General features: G+C 56.3%; 1 protein-coding gene across 2 annotated transcripts; it reads right to left on the bottom strand.

Annotated features, from left to right (window-relative positions):
- Positions 1 to 203: 203 nt before the first annotated feature.
- On the bottom strand, positions 204 to 3,676 carry POU3F1 (POU class 3 homeobox 1). Of its 2 annotated transcripts, XR_006742213.1 has the most exons (2): positions 1,892 to 3,676; positions 204 to 501 (listed from the first exon to the last, which is right to left on the bottom strand). XR_006742213.1 is itself a non-coding variant. In XM_036445509.2 (1 exon), exon 1 carries the CDS (start codon positions 3,603 to 3,605, stop codon positions 2,247 to 2,249), a length of 1,359 nt encoding a protein of 452 aa, XP_036301402.1. In that variant the 5' UTR covers positions 3,606 to 3,676; the 3' UTR covers positions 636 to 2,246. The 2 variants fall into 2 exon arrangements, 1 of the variants encoding a protein (XP_036301402.1); XM_036445509.2 differs by lacking the exon at positions 204 to 501 and having other exon boundaries at positions 636 to 3,676.
- Between the last annotated feature and the right edge of the window lie 15,367 nt (positions 3,677 to 19,043).

Raw genomic sequence — 19,043 nt, 5'->3', positions numbered from 1 at the left:
GTTGAGGCAGCTGGTTTGTTTGCCGAGAAGCCTTTGTCGAAGCAAACAGGTAGGGTTTCCTCCCTAGGTCCACTCAGCTCACGAAGGACCAGGGCAGGACCCGCCAGTGGGTCCAAGGAGGTTTAGGTACCACGATGCTTGAGTTTGGAGAGCCAGCTGGGACGGGCTGGTGGGGCCTGAGCCAGCCTCCAGCTTGGCCCAGGCCTCACACTAGGAGTGTGAACTGGAACCAAAGTCAGGGTTGGGTTGGGGGATACAGAGATGCCAGGCTCATGGTCCAGGTCCAGGTGGTTTCTCGCTGGGCTAAGAAGAGCAGGGGAGTTGTGCCTGAGGAACGCTGGCCCTGATTCAGCCTGGTGCCTGCGGTTCCCCGTCCTGGCCCAGGTCCGGTCTCAGGATAGTCTGTGGGAGGGGACTGGGGCCAGCTTCATCTTCCTAAACTCACTCACCTGAGGCAGGGGCCCCGATGTGGCCCAGGGAACAGGAGGTCCCAATACTGGCCTGGAAGAAGGGTGGTGTGGTTACCTTTCTCTACAATAGGAAGGCCAAGACTTTGGGGGAGGTGAGCCAGGGTACCCCAACATTTTACCCACAAACCCACCCGGCCCTGGTAGTAAAGAGGACAGGACACAGCCCTGGGGTACATGTTTATGTGAGTAATAAAATATTTACTATAACATAAATATAAAGGGAACTTCCCAGTCTACGTTATTATTATTATTATTTTTGCAATAAAGATACAAAGAGAATGCACCAAAACATTGTTCCAAAAAAATAATAAAAATAAAATTTAAATTCCAACGGTAACAAACAAAAAAACAAGGAATGGAGGAGGGGGAAGCTCCAGACACATCCAGAAAATAAATAGAGACGGTCAGAAATCTGGAAATCATATTAAAATATCTTTTTCGGATTAGTCGGTGTACAAAATCCTTTCGGATGGGGGACGGAGGGCAACCCGGAAAAACCAAAAAATAAAAATCAAGCACAAAAAATGTTTCTTCTCCCCGCCAGTGTGTACATATCTCACATATTTACATGGTTCCCCACCTCACCCCAAAGTAGGGGAATTTTCTCTCCCAGCCTCCCCCATCCCAGGGGGCTGCAAAGGAGCAGACGGAAGCTGCAGGGACTCAGGCAGAAGGCTTTCAGGGAACGGCTTATTTCTACAGCTGGTTAAAAAATACCTCCAACTTTTCCAAGTTGCATTTGTTTGTGGCCAGGAGGGCAGGGCCCCGCGGGGAGCGGGGACCCTGTGGTGCGGTGGTCAGTCTGCAGCGGGGGCAGAAGCCCCTTGCCATCGGGGTTGTGGGTGGGAGCGCAGACCCCTACGGCGTGGCCGGAACCGAGTTGGAGCTCCGATAAAACGAAACGAAAATGAGCACTCAAAAAAAAATTTTTTTTTTGTTAGTTTTTGTGTTATTTTTTCTTTTCGTTGGTTTTGCTCTTTTTGGGGTAGGGCTAGGACGGCAAGAGGAAAAAAAATAAATTAGGCTAGAGTAAAGCTTTGGCTATTTCCTGCTTTTTTTTTTTCTTCTTCTTTTTTTTATACACAGACGCGGCTCTCGCGGCCTCTCCTCCGGGGCCCCGATAAATACAGTAATACAGCGATTTAAATTAAGGGCGCGGGCGGAGTTAGAAGGACCCCAGGAGCCGAGAGGCTCCGCGAATAAATAAAAACCGTAAAAAAAAAAAACCACCAAGCCCCGGAGGAAGGATCGGGGGAATGGGGCGCATCCTCTTGGGGAGAGAAGAGGCATAGAGCGAGCAAAGTGACAGCTCCCCACTCTCGACCGCAGGCTCGGGGACCCGCGCCGGGGAGAGGGGATGGGGAGCCCTTCTCTCTCCGTGTCCTCTCTCCCGGGGAATTCCTAACCCCGAACCGCGTTACCTGTCGCTGTGGGGAGGCCGCTGCCGGGATCCGGCCCCGAACAGCCCGAGGGGAGGCAAGGATGGGGGTCGTGGAGGGAATGGGGCCAAGGAGCAGGCGGCGGGCCGGATGGATGCCCCGGGCGAGTTGGCGCGGTCCGGGTCTTCCTTTCTCTCTCCGGGGTTCAGGCGCCGTAGCCTATCCGTCCTCTTCGCCGCTCGCCGGAGAAGGTCGTCGGGTGTTTGGTTTTGTTCTAAAGTTTCTGGGCTTTTTCTTTTTTTTTTTTTTTTTTTGTAAAATCCAAAGCAACCGAACAAAAAGAGTACAGGCCGCGCGGTGCTCCGCCGCGCGCCAGCCGGGCCCGGGCCCGCGCGGGTCACTGCACGGAGCCGGGCAGCGGGTGGTGGTGGTGGTGGTGCAGCGCGGCCGGCGGGGGCGGCGGGGGCGCCGAGGGGGGCGACGCCCCGCCTCCGCCCGGGCCCAGCTCGCCGGGCGCGTACACGTCGTCCATGGGCGGGTGGCCGGCGCCGGCCGCGGGGGTCATGCGCTTCTCCTTCTGCCGCCGGTTGCAGAACCAGACGCGCACCACCTCCTTCTCCAGCTGCAGGCTGTCGGCCAGGCCGGTGATCTCGTGCGCCGAGGGCTTGGGGCACTTGAGGAAGTGGCTCTCGAGCGCGCCTTTGACCCCCACCTCGATGGACGTGCGCTTCTTGCGCTTGCGGCCCTGCGCCGCGATCTTGTCCAGGTTGGTGGGGCTGCCGCTGGACGAGTCGGTCTCCTCCAGCCACTTGTTGAGCAGCGGCTTGAGCTTGCACATGTTCTTGAAGCTCAGCTGCAGGGCCTCGAAGCGGCAGATGGTGGTCTGCGAGAACACGTTGCCGTACAGCGTGCCCAGCGCCAGCCCCACGTCGGCCTGCGTGAAGCCCAGCTTGATGCGCCGCTGCTTGAACTGCTTGGCGAACTGCTCCAGGTCGTCGGAGCTGGGCGCGTCCTCGTCCGAGTGCTCGCCCACCGACGAGCCCCCGCCGCCGGCGCCCGGGTGCAGGTGCGCCGCCGCCGCCGCGTGCAGGCCCCCGGCGTGTGCGTGTCCGTGTGCGTGTCCGTGGGCGCCCAGGTGCGGCGGAGGCGACGGCTCCAGCTGCGCCTCGTGGCCGTCCTCATGCAGCGCGTGGTGCAGGCCCGGCCCCGCGCCCCCGCCGCCCGCCGCCAGCATCCCGGCCAGGCCGCCGCCGCCGCCCCCAGGGTAGGCCGCCTGAGCGTACAGCCCGAGCGGCTGCGGCTGGTGGCCCCCGCCGGCCCCCGGCGACGGCGACATAGCCGGGCCCAAGTGGTGCGCCGCGCCGCCCTGAGCCCACGCCGCGCCCGCGTGGGCCGCCCCCTGGTGCACCAGGCGCGCGTGGAAACCGCCGCCGCCGCCGTCGTCGGCTCGACCGGTGCCGCCGCCTCCTGCCTTGCCGTGCTCCAGGTGCGGACCGCCGGCCCAGTCGCCGCCGCCGCCGCCTCCCGTCGGTAGCCACTGGGGGTGCGCTAGGCCCACGGGGTGGCCCGCGCCCGCGCCCAGCCACTCGTGGTGCATCAGCTTCTGCACTTCGCGGTACGCGGCCCCCGCGTGCAGCCGCTCGGCGGCCGCCGCCGCCGCCGCCGCTGCCGCCGCGGCGTCCGGGTGCATGAGCGGTCCGGTGCCCCCGGCCCCGCCGCCGGGGCCCCGCGGCAGGTACTGCGCGGTGGTGGCCATGCCGCCCCGCGCCCCGCCGCGCCGCCGCCGCCGCCTCGCTCCGTCTGCGGGCCCCGCTGCCGCGCTCCGCCGGCTTAAAGCCTCGACCCGCTCAGCGCTCCGGAGCCCCACCCCGCCCGCCGCCCATTGGCTGCCCGCGGAGCTGCCTCCCTCCCCCCGGCCCCGGCCCCCGCCCCCCGCGCCCGCCTGCCGCTCGGCCCGGCCGCCCGCAGCTCGCCATTGGGCCTCCCTCCCGGGGTCCCGCGCGCTGGCCGCGCTGATTGGCCGCCGGGGCTTCATTCACAGCCCCCCGCCATCCCCGTACACACTCACGCCCCGGGGGCGCGGCCGCCACGTGGGGGAGTGGCGCGGGGGTGGCCGTGGGGCCGCACCCCCTCTGGTCCGGGCTCCGTGGGCCCCTCTTTTCCCGGGCGCTGGAGGCTCGGAGCCCGGCGGGTCCTACTCTCCACGCGAGCCGAATTCCTGCCCGTCTCCCGCCCGGGAGGCCGGAGGCGGCGGCGAGGACTGCGGGCTACGGGAGGGAGGCGCTCGGGCTCCAAGAAGCTGCAGCTCGCCCGCGCGCTTTCCCCTCCGCGGTGCGGTTGTCAGCGGGCTGAGATCCCCGCGGTCCCGGCGGCTGCAGCGGGAGGCGGCGTGCGCACCGGATTCGGTTCCAGCACGGCTGCTCCTCCTGCCCGCCCCGCGCCCGCGGTTTACAGCGGGCACGGAGCTGTCCCCTGCGCACGGCCCGGCTCGTCTCCCGTCCCCTCTTCTCCTTTAGACTCGGCGCCGCAACCGGGCCGGCCGGAGAGCGCGTCTGGAGCGGGCAGATTCGGACCCGCCCCAGCTTCACGCCTCATGCGGGCTCCCCTTCTCCCGGCACCGGCACCGGCACCGCGGCCCAGGTGAGTACCGTGCGGGCGGCTCGCGGGGGAACAGCCGGTGGCCGCGATGGAATCAGGCCTCGATGCGGGGTTTCCGGGATTCGGAGAGGTATTCGACTGTGGCTTTGGGGAAAATGCCGCAGCCAGGGGTGGTGGATACGCGGGCTCATCAGCATCTGCCCCGTACCGCCTTCTCGCTCCTTTTCCTCCCTGCCCGACTGGCTCACTGGCCAGGGTCAGATCGGGGTCACGTCCTGGGAAACTTGCTGTGGGTGAGGAGTGGCCTGGACTTGGGAAAAGGCGTCTGGCATATCAGAAATCCAGCCTTCAGTTGGGAGCTGTCCAGCCTGTAATGAAGCCCTGGGCTGGATCTAACCCGAATTGCTTGAGGCTACCAAAAAGGGAATTGAGATAGAGAAGGCCTTATTGGAAGGGTGAGACATGCAATGCAGGTACCTCCTCATCCCTCCCCCGTTTCCCTCAGGACTCTCTGAAGGATCCTAAGTGGACTCAGCATCAGCTGGTCTGTGACTCTCTAAATCCCACATGGAGTTATAGGCTGAGTGGCTTGAGCTGTGGCCTCCATCTCTGTCCCAAACTGGCTGGCACAGTTTTCATTTTTCCTCTCCCTGGTCTTGCCTCCAGTGGGTTCATAGATTCCAGGGCTCTGAGGGTCCCAGATCACAGGACCCAGCTGGAGAACCAGTTAGGGCCCCATAGGGCAAGTCAAGACTCTGGAAGAAAGCCTCAGAGCGTGAAGAAGGGATCTGGTGCAGCTGCCATGTCCACAATGAGAATGGTCATCCTGGGCACAGGCTGGGCTCTGAACACCATAGGTCCCCAAGGGATGGACCAGTGGCCCCTGTCCCCAGCAGGCTCCTTAGGTACCACCTTCACTTCACGAGCTGTGTCTGAATCCAGCTAGGGATGCTGAGTTTTCTTGGACTCTGGCTCAGGAAGTGGTCACCTCGAATCCCCTTTCCTTCATATGAGCATAAAGCAGCAGACCTCCTGGTCTATTTGCCTTCCGGGCCCCTCTCCCAGGCCCAGGGGGAGGACCAAGTCTTGTCTCATGCCAGCCTAATCAGATCTGCGCGACATTGACACTTGAGCTGCCACCATCCTCCTGGGCAAGAATAACTTTGGTCCAGTCTCTCTGGCTCTTGGTTTTTCTATCTGTAAACTGGCAACAGGGGCACCACAGGCAGCCCACCTGTCTTGCTAAGGGAAGTCAGAGGGTGGCCCGAGGCAATGGGGGTGAAAGGGTCTCAGAAAGGGCTTTCACTCTGCTGGTTAGTGCCCAGGGAACGGGCAAGTCTCTCCCCCGCTCTAACTAAATCTCAGTTTCCTCATTTGTAGAGTGGGTTTATAGAGGTTTGGACTGGTTGACCTCTCAGCCCTGTCAGCTCTGATGGTGTGTGTGTGTGTGTGTGTGTGTATATATATATATATATATATATATATATATATATATATATATATATATATATATATATATATATATAAAATTGGTTTCAGAGAGGAAGGAGACGGGGAGAGAGATAGAAACATCAAGGATGAGAGAGAATTATCTATCGGCTGCCTCCTGCACACCCCCTACTGGGAATCGAACATACAACCGGGCATGTACCCTTGACCAGAACCGAACCCGGAACCCTTCAGTCCACAGGCCAACACTCTGTCCACTGAGCCAAACCTCCATAAACCCACTCTCAGTTTTTGTTGGAGGAAGGGCAATGTCTGGACAGTGGACAGGTGTTGTGATGTCAGGTGTTTTGGAACTGTCACTGAGACTTGAACGATGGCACAGTACTTGAGCAAGTGCCTTTCAGTCATCACGGTACCTACACCTCTCAGCCCGGGGCGCGTGCACTGACACGGTCATCACCAGTGCATGGCTGAAAGAACCAGGGGCTGTCCGAGGGCACAGCACCCGTGAAGGTCCCTCTCCTCAGTACCCTCCCCAGTGGGATGGGAACAGGTGCCTGTGGAGGTGGTGGCTTTGGCAAGAGAGAGCCCACTGCCCTCTCTTTGGTCGCTCTCCAGTAGAAAAAAAGGCCAGCCGGTGCTTTTAAGCTGAGTTTCCAGGTCTGTGCTGAATGGAGGGGCATCTGTAGCAAAGCCAGGCTTCCAGTTTACTAGCTTGTCAGTCAGCAAATCGCAGTTCCAATCCCTTGACTCCCTTCAGCAGCCCTGTGACGTTGTGCTAAACGCTTTGCTTGTAGAAGCTTCAGTTTCTTCAGCTTAACACAGGAACAGGAATGCCTGCTTCTCAGGCTTGCTCTGAAGCTCCAAAGATGAAGCAAGCATGTTGTTCAGATGCTCTCGTAATGTTCGCTGCTGCTCTTGGGTGAGCAGCAGTGCCAGCTAGGAATAGATGCTATCCCCTTTTCTGCTTTGGAAGTTTAGATCCTCTACAATAAGGGTTTGGTCTTGAGTCAAAATTTTCTGTTATGGGAGAGTTTATTCTCTAGGAAGTCTGGCGAATACATCCTCTTGGTCTTGCTCCCAGAGATCCTGAGTGGGATGCTAGGGACTGTGGCATGGCCTTTGGCAGAGACACGTGCTGCAGGACAACCCCCTTCTCCTGGAGCCTACCCTCACGGACCCTGGGGAGAACGTGGAACACAAGAGTCGGACACCCAGCTGACAAGAACGGCTTAGACATGTGAACAGATGAATGTACACACACACACACACACACACACACACACACATGCACACACACACACACACACACACACGCGCACACACACACAGATACACACATGCATTTTAGCCCAGGGACAAACTTATAGACTTATACGAGGGAACACATGGACTTGCACCATTGGGTGGGATAGTCATAGATTTCATATTCACACAGACCTACACACAATGAAAATACAGGCATGTGTGTCAATGGGGACATACACAGAACCCACCCATAGGCTGAAATGGGCTCAAGTAGGCATTCCTTCAGCAACACAGAAATACACGAGACTTACAGGCCTTTGGGGTCACAAGCATGGAGGCTCTCCACTGGCATGCCAGTTCACACACATAGGCACAGCCTCGTGTTCATATAATTCATATGAGCATAGAGCCAGCCACGTCCATTCACCTCGCCCCACTGCACAGATACAAAGGGGCCCAGCCCACACATGACACGGACACACACACGTACTTACACCCCGTAGGAAGGAACACATCTGCCTGGGGATCAGAGAAGAGCAAGGGGCATGCTTCGCCCGGAGTTTGGTCCATGTGGTTTGGCAGCAGCGCTCGTCTTAAGGAAGCGGGAGAGCCCTTCCTTTTCTTATTTTGACACTCCCCTTGTCTGCGGAGGACAGCTCCCAGCCAGGCCGCCGCCAGTCTCAGAGGCTCCCAGGCCTCTCTCCACAGCGGGGCTCCGGGCCAGCCCACCCTCAGGCCAGAAGCTGCCAGGGCTTTCCCAGAGTGGCTTGGCCTCCGCCAGGCTCTGGAGTGTGACCGAGCGCCTGCTCATTTGACACAGGTCACCGAGCCTCCAGCAGATGGGGCCCTCACCGTGGGGGGTCTCTGAGCCAGAGGGGCTGCGGGGGAAGGCTCTGCCAGGCTGACAGGCAACTACACAGGCTCCAGCCCCATATCCTTTCTCTGCAGAGCCCCGAGTTACAGGCACAAATCTCTGCCATCTATATTCAGACACAGCCTCTGGGTCTCAACCACACTCCCCGTTGGCACCCTTTCGGCCACGTATGCACTGCAATTGTCCAGACACCCCCCAGACTGGGAGCCTGCACTGTGAGTGGCATAGCAGCAAGATTTGGGAGGGAGGGAGAGGGGGCAGCTGGGTCTGAGCTGTGAGCCGCTGTGCTGTGTCTTGTCAGTTGGTCAGTGAGGACTTGAGTCCGGGAATCGCTGAGAATAAGTAGGTGCAGTTGCAGACCCAAGGCCTTTTAGTTCTGGGGGGAGACAGGCTTCAGGACACTCCGCCTGGGTTCCTTGAAGTGAGGAGTGCTGAGCAGAGCTGGAGAGGGAGATTGGGGCCCAGGGGGAGGGCTGCTGGGGGAGCTGGTGTCTTTGGATGCTCTCTAGTTCTCGATGGCTTTGAGTCTTTGTCCGGGTGTGGAACTAGGCTGTGGGTGGACAGAGCTGGGGGCAGGAACAGGGATGGCAGCACTCACAACTCACTCCCTTTCCCTTCTGCCAGTCTTCCCCTCATGCCCCAGATCCCACATCCCCAGAGTGTCAAGAGATCTGGGTTCCATCCCGGCTGAGACTCAGGCCCGCTGGATGGCACTGGACCCATCTCAGCCTCTTGATGGCTGTGAACCTCAACCTCCTCATCTGTGAGATGGGCAGATGGTCTCTGTTGGTTTCTGGTGAAGGCGGGGTGAGATCACCGCCTGGATGGAAACTGGGAAAGGAAAAGTGTGGCTTGGTGTCCCTCCCCGGCTGCCTGGGGTGAGTAAGAGGCTGTGTGAGCAGGATCGGAACCCGCCTGCTCCCCCAACCAGTTCTTGCTCAGCGATGTCAGGCGTGACCACGCCCATGCCCTGTAGTTCTGGATTGGAATGAGTTCTCGATGGGAAGAGTCTGGCAGGGTCCGGGCTGTCACAGATTCCCACCCAGGGCAGCGCCAGAGTCAGCTTGTCCGTCAGCTGCCTTGGTGTAGCGCTGTGCCAGCTAAACGGGCTCCCTGCTCTCACCACCATCCAGAAAGTTCTCCCACGTGGCCTGTGATTGCTGTTCTGAGCTCCCAGGCCCTCACCCACTGCCCCTCCAAACTCAGACCCTCCAAGTGCCCTTAGGTCTTCTGTCCTTCCTGTGCCTGAAAGAGCCCATAGCAGGGGAGCCGTGGGACAGAGGAGAAACAAGCCTTCCCCCCTATTTAACCTAAAGTTCCCTATGGCTCTGCCTCGGTGAAGGGAAGGCGAGATGGAAGGTGACATATCTCTTAGGGATGATGAACCTTTCCTTGCATTTCCCTCCCTGCCTCAGCCCCCTAGGCCTGTGGGTGGAGGTGGGGGTCCTCCCAGCGCACCCGTAGAATATTCAAACGCCGGGGTGGCCAATTGCTCTTGAAATTTACTTTCATTTTTAGCCGGAATGGCAGTCTCTGAGCTGGTGTTAATGCCCACAATCCGGTTATGCAGAACACGCTCTCTGCAAATCGGTAAATCATTAGTGGGATTAATCACTCTGAAAGGCTGGGGCTGGGCTTGAGGTATTTTTTTTTTTTTTTTTAACACTTTTTCTCTGGATGGCTGCAAAATTCACCGCCACAGGGTGGGGTGGGAGCAGTGAGTGATAATTTAAGTCCTCGTCTTTGTTGTTAGAAGACTAAGGTGCTTCCCGGGCTGGCTCTGGGTAGTGATTTTGGGGGGCAGCCTGGGTGGGGTGGGAGGGTGGGAGGAGAGTTCTCCTGCTTTTGTTTGTGGTACATTGCTCGCAGTAGTGTATTGGGGGCGTGGTGTGTGTATGTGATGACTGTATGTTAGCATGCTTACATGGGTTCCTGTGTTTGTGCTTTAGAGATGCCCATACGTATTTGTGTGCTTGTGTCAGGGTGTGCTTGGTGTGTACTAATGCAGTGTTTGTAACTGTCGGATAGTGTTTCCTTTTGGGAGTGGTTTTAAAGACCACACCTTCCCATCCTCCGCCTCCAGGTAGCTCTTGAGGGGAAGTAGGTAGAAATGGAGGGAAGTCCCATTAGGTCCCAGTAGTGGGCGTGTCTCAAGGTTAATTTACATATTCATGAGCCATGCCTCTAGGCTCCCCTCCAGAAGAGGTAATGCAGCCAGGCCCCTGAAGGTAGATGGGGAGGTCAGGCTCTCACTTCCCCATCTTATCTCTAATGGCTACCTCCTCTATGGGCCAGGAATATCCAGTACCCCACAGTTCCCGAACCCCAGTTTCTGGGTAGCTCCTGATGGGAGCTGTGTGGTTAAGAGGGGGAAGCTCTTTTTGCTTCCCTGTCAGGAAAGCCCCTATAGGCACTCTTGAGGAGGAAGGTCAGTCCTGCTTCCATCCAGGGCCCAGCTGATGAATGCGACTGTCTTCCACTCCATGACCACACTGGGCCAACCTCCTTATTCCCTTTCTCTCTAGCTCAGTGCAGCTTTGGAGCAGTCATCACCTTCCGATGACCCAGGAATGACATTCTTCCGGTGCTGAGCAGAGATATGGCCGTGGGGAGGAGGTCCCAGAGTATAGGGTCTGAGGAGGACTGAGTGGGGCTGGCCCTTACATTAAATTGCTCCCTCCCCCCTCATCTCCTGCAGAGTCAGTTCTGGGAGCCTGGGCATCACTGTTAACCACTCCACAGATGGCACAGATGCCCTGTACTCCTGCATGTGCCTCCTTCATTGCCCCCCAGTATGTGCCTTCCTCCCCTTTGGGCGGTAGCCTGGAGTCCGGGGGAAGAACAGGATGCTGTAGCTCCTCGGCTGGGACACTTTGGGAGAGTCTGGAGAGAGCTGGCTGGACTCCACGCATGCTTTCCTCTGCTTTCGTGGGGGCGGCAGGTGGAGGCTGAAAGTGGAAAAGGAAGATTTAGGAATTATATTTTCCCAGGGACCTTTTAGCATCGTTATGTATCTCTGGTGGCAGACATCTGTCGAGCTTAGGGGAGCATCTGCCTGGGCTGGAGACAACATCTGTTGGAAGCTGGGACACCTGGCTGAGCCCGGCACATTATCTGGCCCTGGCACGGCTTCTGTCTGGGCCCAGGACGTGTGTCTGAACCTGACGCAGCATCTGTCCGGGCCTGGCACAACATCTTCCTGGCCCGGGGGCAATGTCTGTTTGAGCCCTGGACATCTGTCTGACTTGGGGACGTTTGCTGAGCCTGGAACAGTACCTGCCTGAGCCTGGGGGTGGACTTGTCACTGCAGATAAAATCACCCTCAAGTCTCAACCTCGGTTTGTGGCCGAGAACAGAGCATGCCCCACACTCATATCCCTGCTCTCCTTTCTACCAGGGAAGGGATGTAAGCAGCGCCTCAGTTTACCTCCAGTTGGAGGCTCATTGGTCTGCTCACTTTGGGCACCTCGAGGGCCAGCCAAAGCCTATACCCCAGTGGTTTCCAAGAAACCGGAGTTGAAAGAATGTGTAAGGGAAGCAGATAGGTCATAAAACCCAGTGACTGGGCTAGGACAATTCTCTCTTTCTCCAGTCCCTTTGTTGAGTCAAGTCTGAGTGCTCCCCTGAGACACAGCTCAGACATGTCACTCGCTTCCTGGAAAGCCTTCCATTGCTCCCTATTGTGTATGTCTTCGGGCCCAAACCCCCCGTGCTCCTGCTCTGTCTGCTCTCGGAATCCAGCAGCATGGAGCTGCTTATTCCCACAATCTCATTTCCTTTTTCTTCTTATTTATTTATTTATTTATTTATTTATTTATTTAAAAAATATGTTTTTATTGAGTTTGTAGAGAGAGAGAGAGAAAAAGGAAAAGGGAGAGAGAGACATTGATTGGCCGGCTCTTGCCTGCCCTCCCCACCCCCCACACCCTGAGATGGAACCCACAACCCTGGGCATGTGCCCTGACCTGGAATTGAACCAGTGACCTCTCCGTGCACGGGATGATGCTCAACCACTGAACCACACCAGTCAGGGCCTTCTTGTTTTTGATGGGCGAGGGGAGAGACTGGCTTTTGGTTGCAGAGGTGTGCTTCAGAGGAGGGCTTGTCTTCTTATTTGTAACTGGTGGGTTGACAGAAGCCGAAGGAGCTGGGCAATGGGCACAGAGCACCCTGGACAAGAGCCTTTTGGAGCCGGTCCTGCCCAGTGTTCTTTATCCGTGACCAGGATGGAGATGTATAGGATCCAAAGATTTGATGTATTTGCTGCTGACAGGAGCGGGGAAGAGCACTGAAGGTCACGGGCAGCATTGAATCCAGACATCACGGCCTCTGTGTGGGCTGTGGGACTAAATCTAAGACAGAGGATCTCGACCTGGGTCCAAGCCCAACTCCTGAGGGCGAGTGGGAGAATCAAATCCTGGCTTAGCTTGCGTGGCAATGCTCCAAGCTTCCTAGGTTTGCTCTTCCTGCCAGAAAGTCATGGAAGTTGTTATTAATATAAATGTTGTGTCCAGAGAACATGGCTGTCCCTGGTCAGATCCCCAGGAGAGCACATGGGGAGAGAGGCCGAGTAGGGAAAGGTGGAGGAGGTAGCTGAGACATGAATGCTGGTTTTTATTCCCCAAAATGGAAATACCTTCATTGTTTTTGCTGCTGATAAAAGCAATACTAGTTCATTTGTCAAAATTCTTCACCTTAGAAATATATGAAACAGAAAGTGGAAGTCCTGCCTGAATCTCTCCGCCTCATAACTACCTCCTGTTGGCTACATCTTTCCAGAACTTGTTGGCATGGATACACACTATTTATATAATGTTAGCTAAGATTTATTGAGTGCTTACTATGTGCAGGAATTGTGCTTCTACCTGGGTTTACACATTGCATCCTCACCAGTTATCTCCATTTTGCAAATGAACAATCAGGCTCAGAGATGATATTGATAATATCAATATGTTGGGTGCCCCCATATAGTGGGTGCTTGCTATGTGTCCGGTAACACTTTACATGTTAGCTCCTTTAATGCCTGTAGAAGCTGGAGGGGAAGAGAATGCCTGGCATGTAGTAGGCAATCAATAAGTGCTGGTTGGTACTCCCAACTTGTAAGTTTGAGAATCTCAGATGATGAATCTGGGATCAGTCAGTGGGTCTCTAGATGGGGGGGGAGGGCTCTTGTCCCAAACCCCCTGAGCTGCAGGCAGCCACTCTAGTGGGTGCCTGAAGATGCTAACTCAGCAGTGAAAGATGTAAATTTCCACCTTGGTTTGCATGTGATTTACACATATTTATTTATGCATGTCTTTGATTAATGTCAAAGTGCCTTGGTGATTTTTCTGCCAGCCTACAGGGCCCTGCAGAGGGCATGGCTAGGGTGGTGGACTACACATTCGGAGTGTGCCTGTGGGGGGACCCTTGGGGATGTGCAAGTGATAGCTGTGGGCAGGTGGGTGGCGGCCAGAGGGTTGAGTAGTGGGCAGACTGGAGCCTGGGATTGTGGAGTGGGTGATTTGGGCAGCTGGTGTGAGTGGGGCATGTCTGTAAGCCTATGGCATGGTCCAGCTAAGGGGCTGGGGCAGGGTCAGAGCTCCAGGCACTGGGTGAGTGACTGGGGGGCCTATAGGTGGCCATGATCTTGGAGAAGCCAAGATGCTGGCCAAGCTTTTTAGGTAGGAACTCAGACCCGACAAATCAGGACAGGATCTGGGGTCCTGGGAGGGGCACGCGGTGGTGGTGAGGGCTTTTAAACAAGATAGAAGCTCAGAGGCAGGAAGGGGCCTCCCTCCAGCCCCACATGCGGCCCAGGGCGAGATCCCTGCTCGGGTGATCTGGGAGAGGGAATGCTCTCTGCAATTAAGGCCTTGGGAAAATCTGCCAATCAGCAAGAATATTCTGTGCGCGCTGGCTGTGCCCAGCCCTGTGCCTGGCACTGTGGGGAGACCAGTCCCAGCCTGCAAACCTTGGCAGGGGAGCTGGTGAGATAAGGAGGGAAGGGCAGGCTCCGACCTTGATTGAAGGCTGCATGCCTGGTACGAGGCGGCACTTTCATCCATTATCTCCTTTGATCCTCACCAGGATCAAAGGCAGTGGCTGTCTTATCTTCTCATTACAGAGGAGGAAGCAGAGACTCAGAGAGCTGCAGTGACTTGCCCAAGGTCACACAGCAAGTAAGTGGAAGAATCCAGATGTGAATGCAGCTCGTTCCATAACTCAAGCACTTCGCCAGTTGATGCTTCCTTGGCCGGGGGTCGCATAGGAGACTACCTACCTGGCCTAGTTGTTTTGGGGTCAAACGAGCTCAAGTGTGTAAGGAGCACAGTGGCCAGCACACACTAAGTGCTCAATAAAAGGTTTTTTCCCCCTGCTTAAGTGTTAGAGATAGGGTTCTTAAATTCTGGCCCGGCGGACCCTACTGGTACTGTGATTCTTGCGGAGGCTGGTTGAGAGGAGGGGTAGTTGGGGACAGAGCAGGACTTCCTGTGCGGCTTGGCTGAGCCCGGGTCGTGCATGGATACTGATGGCCATCAGCGAATGGGAGGGACACTTGCCAGGCCAGAGCCCTTTGGCTCAAGTTTCTAGCCCTGGGCTGTCTAGCTAGGAGTGTGTGTGTGTGTGTGTGTGTGTGTGTGTGTGTGTGTGTGTGTGTGTGTGTGTGTGTGTGTGTGTGGACATACTTGGTAAAGGTCCTTGACTAGGGCAGGAGAGACGACTTTGGAGGTAAGGGGGTGCTCTATCAGCAGGCAGTGGCCAGGGCCCTTCCTCATGGCCAGTGGCAGAGATCTGAATCAAGTCAGGGAGGGAACCATGTGAAAATGTGAGGGAAATCACTCCTGGCAGACGGAACAGCAAGTGCAAAGGCTTTGGGTCGGATTAAACTTAATGTCAACATTATCTTAATAGAGATAACATTGATTTGTATCTTGAAGTAGAGGAGCTAAGAGGGAGCAGGATTCATTCATTCATTCATTCATTCACTCATTCATTCATCTATTCATTCATTAATTCAACAAATATTTAGTGCCCACTTTGTGCTGGACACTATCCTAGGGGCTGACGACTAACCTTTAGGACTCAGTAGGTTTCTAAGCACTGTCCCTATATCCGTTCATTTAATCTTCACAACAGCACAAGGGGTTGGGAAGCCTGGTTGGACAGTGGGGGTCCTCCAGACTCTTCCCATTTCCCAGCCAACTTGGGGCAACCAGTGTCTGCCACCCAGAAAGACCAGGATCCCCACAGAGGGTCCGGAGTGGGGTGACCGCCGAGAACATCACAGCTGCAGAGTGTTTCATGTCCTGGCTCCGCCCTGCCCAGGATCAGGCGCTGAGCCTTCTGGATGCCACCCTGGAGACTGCAGCTGGAGAGGGTGGGGTGCCCAGGCTAACCCCATCCAGCCAGGCTTGCCTCACAGCTTCCTCTCCCCAGGGGGTTCCCAGCCATATCTCCCCTGTCTCCTCTCCTCTGCTCCGCTCCTGGCCCCCCTCCAGCTCAGTCCTAGGGGCTCTTCAGAGAGCCCGTCAGCTCAGGGCAGAGGCTCCCGGCAGGGAGAAAAGAAGGTTCCGTACCCGGTTGTTCTGTCTCCAAGCACTGCCTGTGCTTTGCGGACTCGGACTCGGGTGGAGGCAGCAGGGGCCTGCTTCCCCTGCCCGGCTCCCTCCGGCCTCTCCTAAGAGCATCAGCGCACAGGCCTCAGCCAGGGCGGGCTTCTTGGTTTCTGACCACCAGCCATGCCCATGGCCGGGACTTCTCACCCTCTCCTGCAGGATCAGGGATGGAGAAGAGGAAAGAGAGAACGTGTTCATTTTCAGGGGTCAGGGAAGGAGTCGGGGCTCTTCAGTCTTGGGTGAACAAAGAAACCGGCAAAGGGTGTTTTCTGGGTGGGACAAAGGAAGATCTTGAACTGATGGCCTATGCTAACCTGGAAACTGTGACTCCATCTGTCTTCCTTTCCATCCATCCATCCATCCATCCATCCATCCACCCACCCATCCACCCACTGACTGCCTAATACAACCATCAGTTCAGTTATACTTCCTGAGTGTGTGTGTTGGAGAGCTGGTCAGTGTTTGTACATTTGTAACTCTTCTGTGCGTTCCTCTCCCCACCTGCTTCTTAGAGGAGCTCCCTGCGGAGTGGAGGGGCCCCTCCCGACAGAGCCAAGGCTCTGTCTCTGCCACGGGGTTGTCAGCAGCTGCCTGGCTTGGCCACCCCGGGGGGAGGGGGAACACACCAGGGTCGTGGGGATCTTGCCTGCTGCTCCCATCCCTGCTGGGCCAGGCCTGTGACCCTCCCTGTGACCCAGCCTGGAGGACGCTGGGCTGCCTGGCAGCCCGCCAGCGCTGCTGCAGGGGCTGCTGGCCCCTTGCCAGCACCAAGCGTTGGGAGGGTGCAGTTGAGTCGCTGCACAGCCTCCCCGCACAGCCGCGGTAAACAAACAGGCTGGGACCAGGGTCAAGGGGGCTGTTGTGTTGGCAAGAGGAGGAGGAGCTCGTGGGGGCTCAGAGGGGTGGGTGGGCACGCTCTGAGCCGAGCTGCTGATGTGGTCCCTCTTCCTGCTCTCCTCCCTGCCCGGGGCAGGTCTGTGGGGTGGCTCTGAGCTGCCCTGGTTGGAGGTGAAACTCAGAGGAGGGGCCATAGACAAAGACTCGGATCCAGGCAGAGAGACGGTACAGAGTGGCAGAGGGACTGGAGATGGAGGGGGGAAGGAGAGAGCGAGAGAATGAGGTGAGAGCAGGAAGATTCAGGGCTGAGAAGAGAAGGGGCAGGGAGGGAGGTCCAGGCCAAGGGAAGAGAGTGGCGGGCCCCGGGAAGCAGCCTTTCCCCAGGCAGGAAGTCTGGAGCTTCATAACAACCCCCTCCCAAGTGGATGGCACCCCACAGGGAACAAAACTTTTCCACTTGCTTAAGCCCATTCAGGCCTCACAATAGCCGGCTGAGCCGAGATTGGAGTCCTCCCCAAGGATGGGGGCAGGGAGCTGCCCCTCCCGTGGAGCAGGGGTGGGAGGGGGAACCTCAAAGCTGCCCTGGAACTCGAGGGCTGGCTGGGAGGTGGGTCCCACAGGAGCATGGTTTAGAGACCGCGCCCCCAGCCGGCCCGAGTTCCTCCAGGGGCTGAAGCGTCCCCAGCTGGGCTCAGAGGCTCCTGATGGCCATGCTGGCCTGGGCTTGGGGTTCCTGCCAACAGGGCATCCTTGCTGCTCTTCCTGGAGGAGGAGGAGGCTGTCCGAGGGAGGAGGGCTCTCTCTTGTCCCCTTTCTCCGGGAATTGCCTTTGGTGGAAGGAAGGTGGGAGCCATGCCCCCACCTGGTGGCTGCCAGTGGGTAGCGAGTGTGCAAAGACCAGGTCTCCTTGCTCCCACTCACTTCTGAAGGGCTGTCCCGGCTCCAGAGCTCCCTGAGAGGCTGAGAGATGGGCGGAGGCCTTTGATGTGGTTTCTCCCTTTGCCCAATGTTGCTTCCCTCTCTTCCTGTTCCCGCAAATGCTCACCGATAAACCCCCTTCATGCAGATCTCATGGTCTCAGGGCATTTCCAGGGAATCTGACCTATCACACTGACTCCAACCATTGGGCCCCAGGTGGGCTCCAGCTCAGCACCCCCGCCCCCCATCCTTGCTTTCTTCCTAATCCTCACCCCCCACCTCTAACGCTAAGCCTCTTTTTTCTGCACCTGGCAACTAACTGCCTCTTCCCTGGTCTTCCCAGTCCCTCTTCTGCCCCTCTGGAGCTGTGCTGCCCCATAGAGTAGCTACACGCAGCCAGCGGATACTTGAAATGTGGCTGTCCAACTGGTGATGAGCCGCGGGTATAAGATATGCACTGGATTTCGAAGACTTGGTATGAAAAAAAAATCTCTAATACTTTTAACATGCTTTTATTGATTTCAGAGAGGTAGGGAGAGACATATAAACATCAATGATGAGAATCACTGATGGGCTGCCTCCTACACACCTGCAAATGGGGATCAAACCTACAACCTGATCAGGAATCGAACTGTGACCTTCTGGTTCATAGGCTGATGCTCAACCACTGAGCCACACTGGCTCTAATATTTTTTTTTTTTATATGGCTGACATATTGAGATCATAATATTTTGGATGAAATAAAATATATCATTAATTCCATCAGTTTTTTTTTTTACCTTTCTTGATGTGGCCATTGGAAAACTAAACGAGGTGTTTTTTTTTTTTTTTTTGTATGTGGCTTATGTCATATTTCCCTCCGGCAGTGCTGCTCTGGAGTCCATTGTCCACACAGCAGCCAGAGGGAGCCTCTCACATCTTGTTTGGATCATGTCTGTCCTCTGTTCACAGTCCTTTCAATGCTCCCATCTCACAAGTCCTTGCCATGGCTTTTCAGGCCCAGCATGACTCACTCTCTTGTTTTCTTGCTGATCTTCCCCCCTACCAGTCCCCTTGTTCCCTAATTCCAGCCACACAGACCACCCTGTAAGTCCTTAAACATGCTAAGGTCATTTCTACCTCAGGACCTTTGCACTTGCTGTTCCCTCAGCCAGGAGTGATTTTCCCACCCCTTCACATGCTCACTCCCTCATTTTTCTTTCCTAAAAAAATAAATAAAATAAATATATATATATATATATATATATATTATTGATTTTTTACAGAGAGGAAGAGAGAGGGACAGAGAGTTGGAAACATCAATGAGAGCGAATCATGGATCAGCTGCCTCTTGTACACCCCCTACAGGGGATGTGCCTGCAGTCAAGGTACATGCCCTCGACCGGAATCGAACCTGGGACCTTTCAGTCCACAGGCTCTATCCACTGAGCCAAACCAGTTTGGCTCATTTTTCTTTTCTTAAAGAATGGTTTATTGATTTTCAGAGAGAGGAAGGGAGAAGGAGAAAGAGAGAAACATAGCTGTGAGAGTGAAACTTCAGTTGGCTACCTCCTGTCCCCCTTCCCCTACACCCGCACCAGGGATGGAGGCCACATGTGCCGTGACTGGGAATGAACCAGCGAACCAGCAACCTCTTTGTGCTGCCAACTGCATCATCCTCTTACTAGTCTCT

This window comes from Pipistrellus kuhlii, unplaced genomic scaffold (assembly GCF_014108245.1).
Source record: "Pipistrellus kuhlii isolate mPipKuh1 unplaced genomic scaffold, mPipKuh1.p scaffold_m20_p_2, whole genome shotgun sequence".
NCBI lineage: Eukaryota > Metazoa > Chordata > Mammalia > Chiroptera > Vespertilionidae > Pipistrellus > Pipistrellus kuhlii.
The sequence above is the reverse complement of the archived record's forward strand: the minus strand, read 5'-3'. Positions and strand labels throughout refer to the sequence as shown.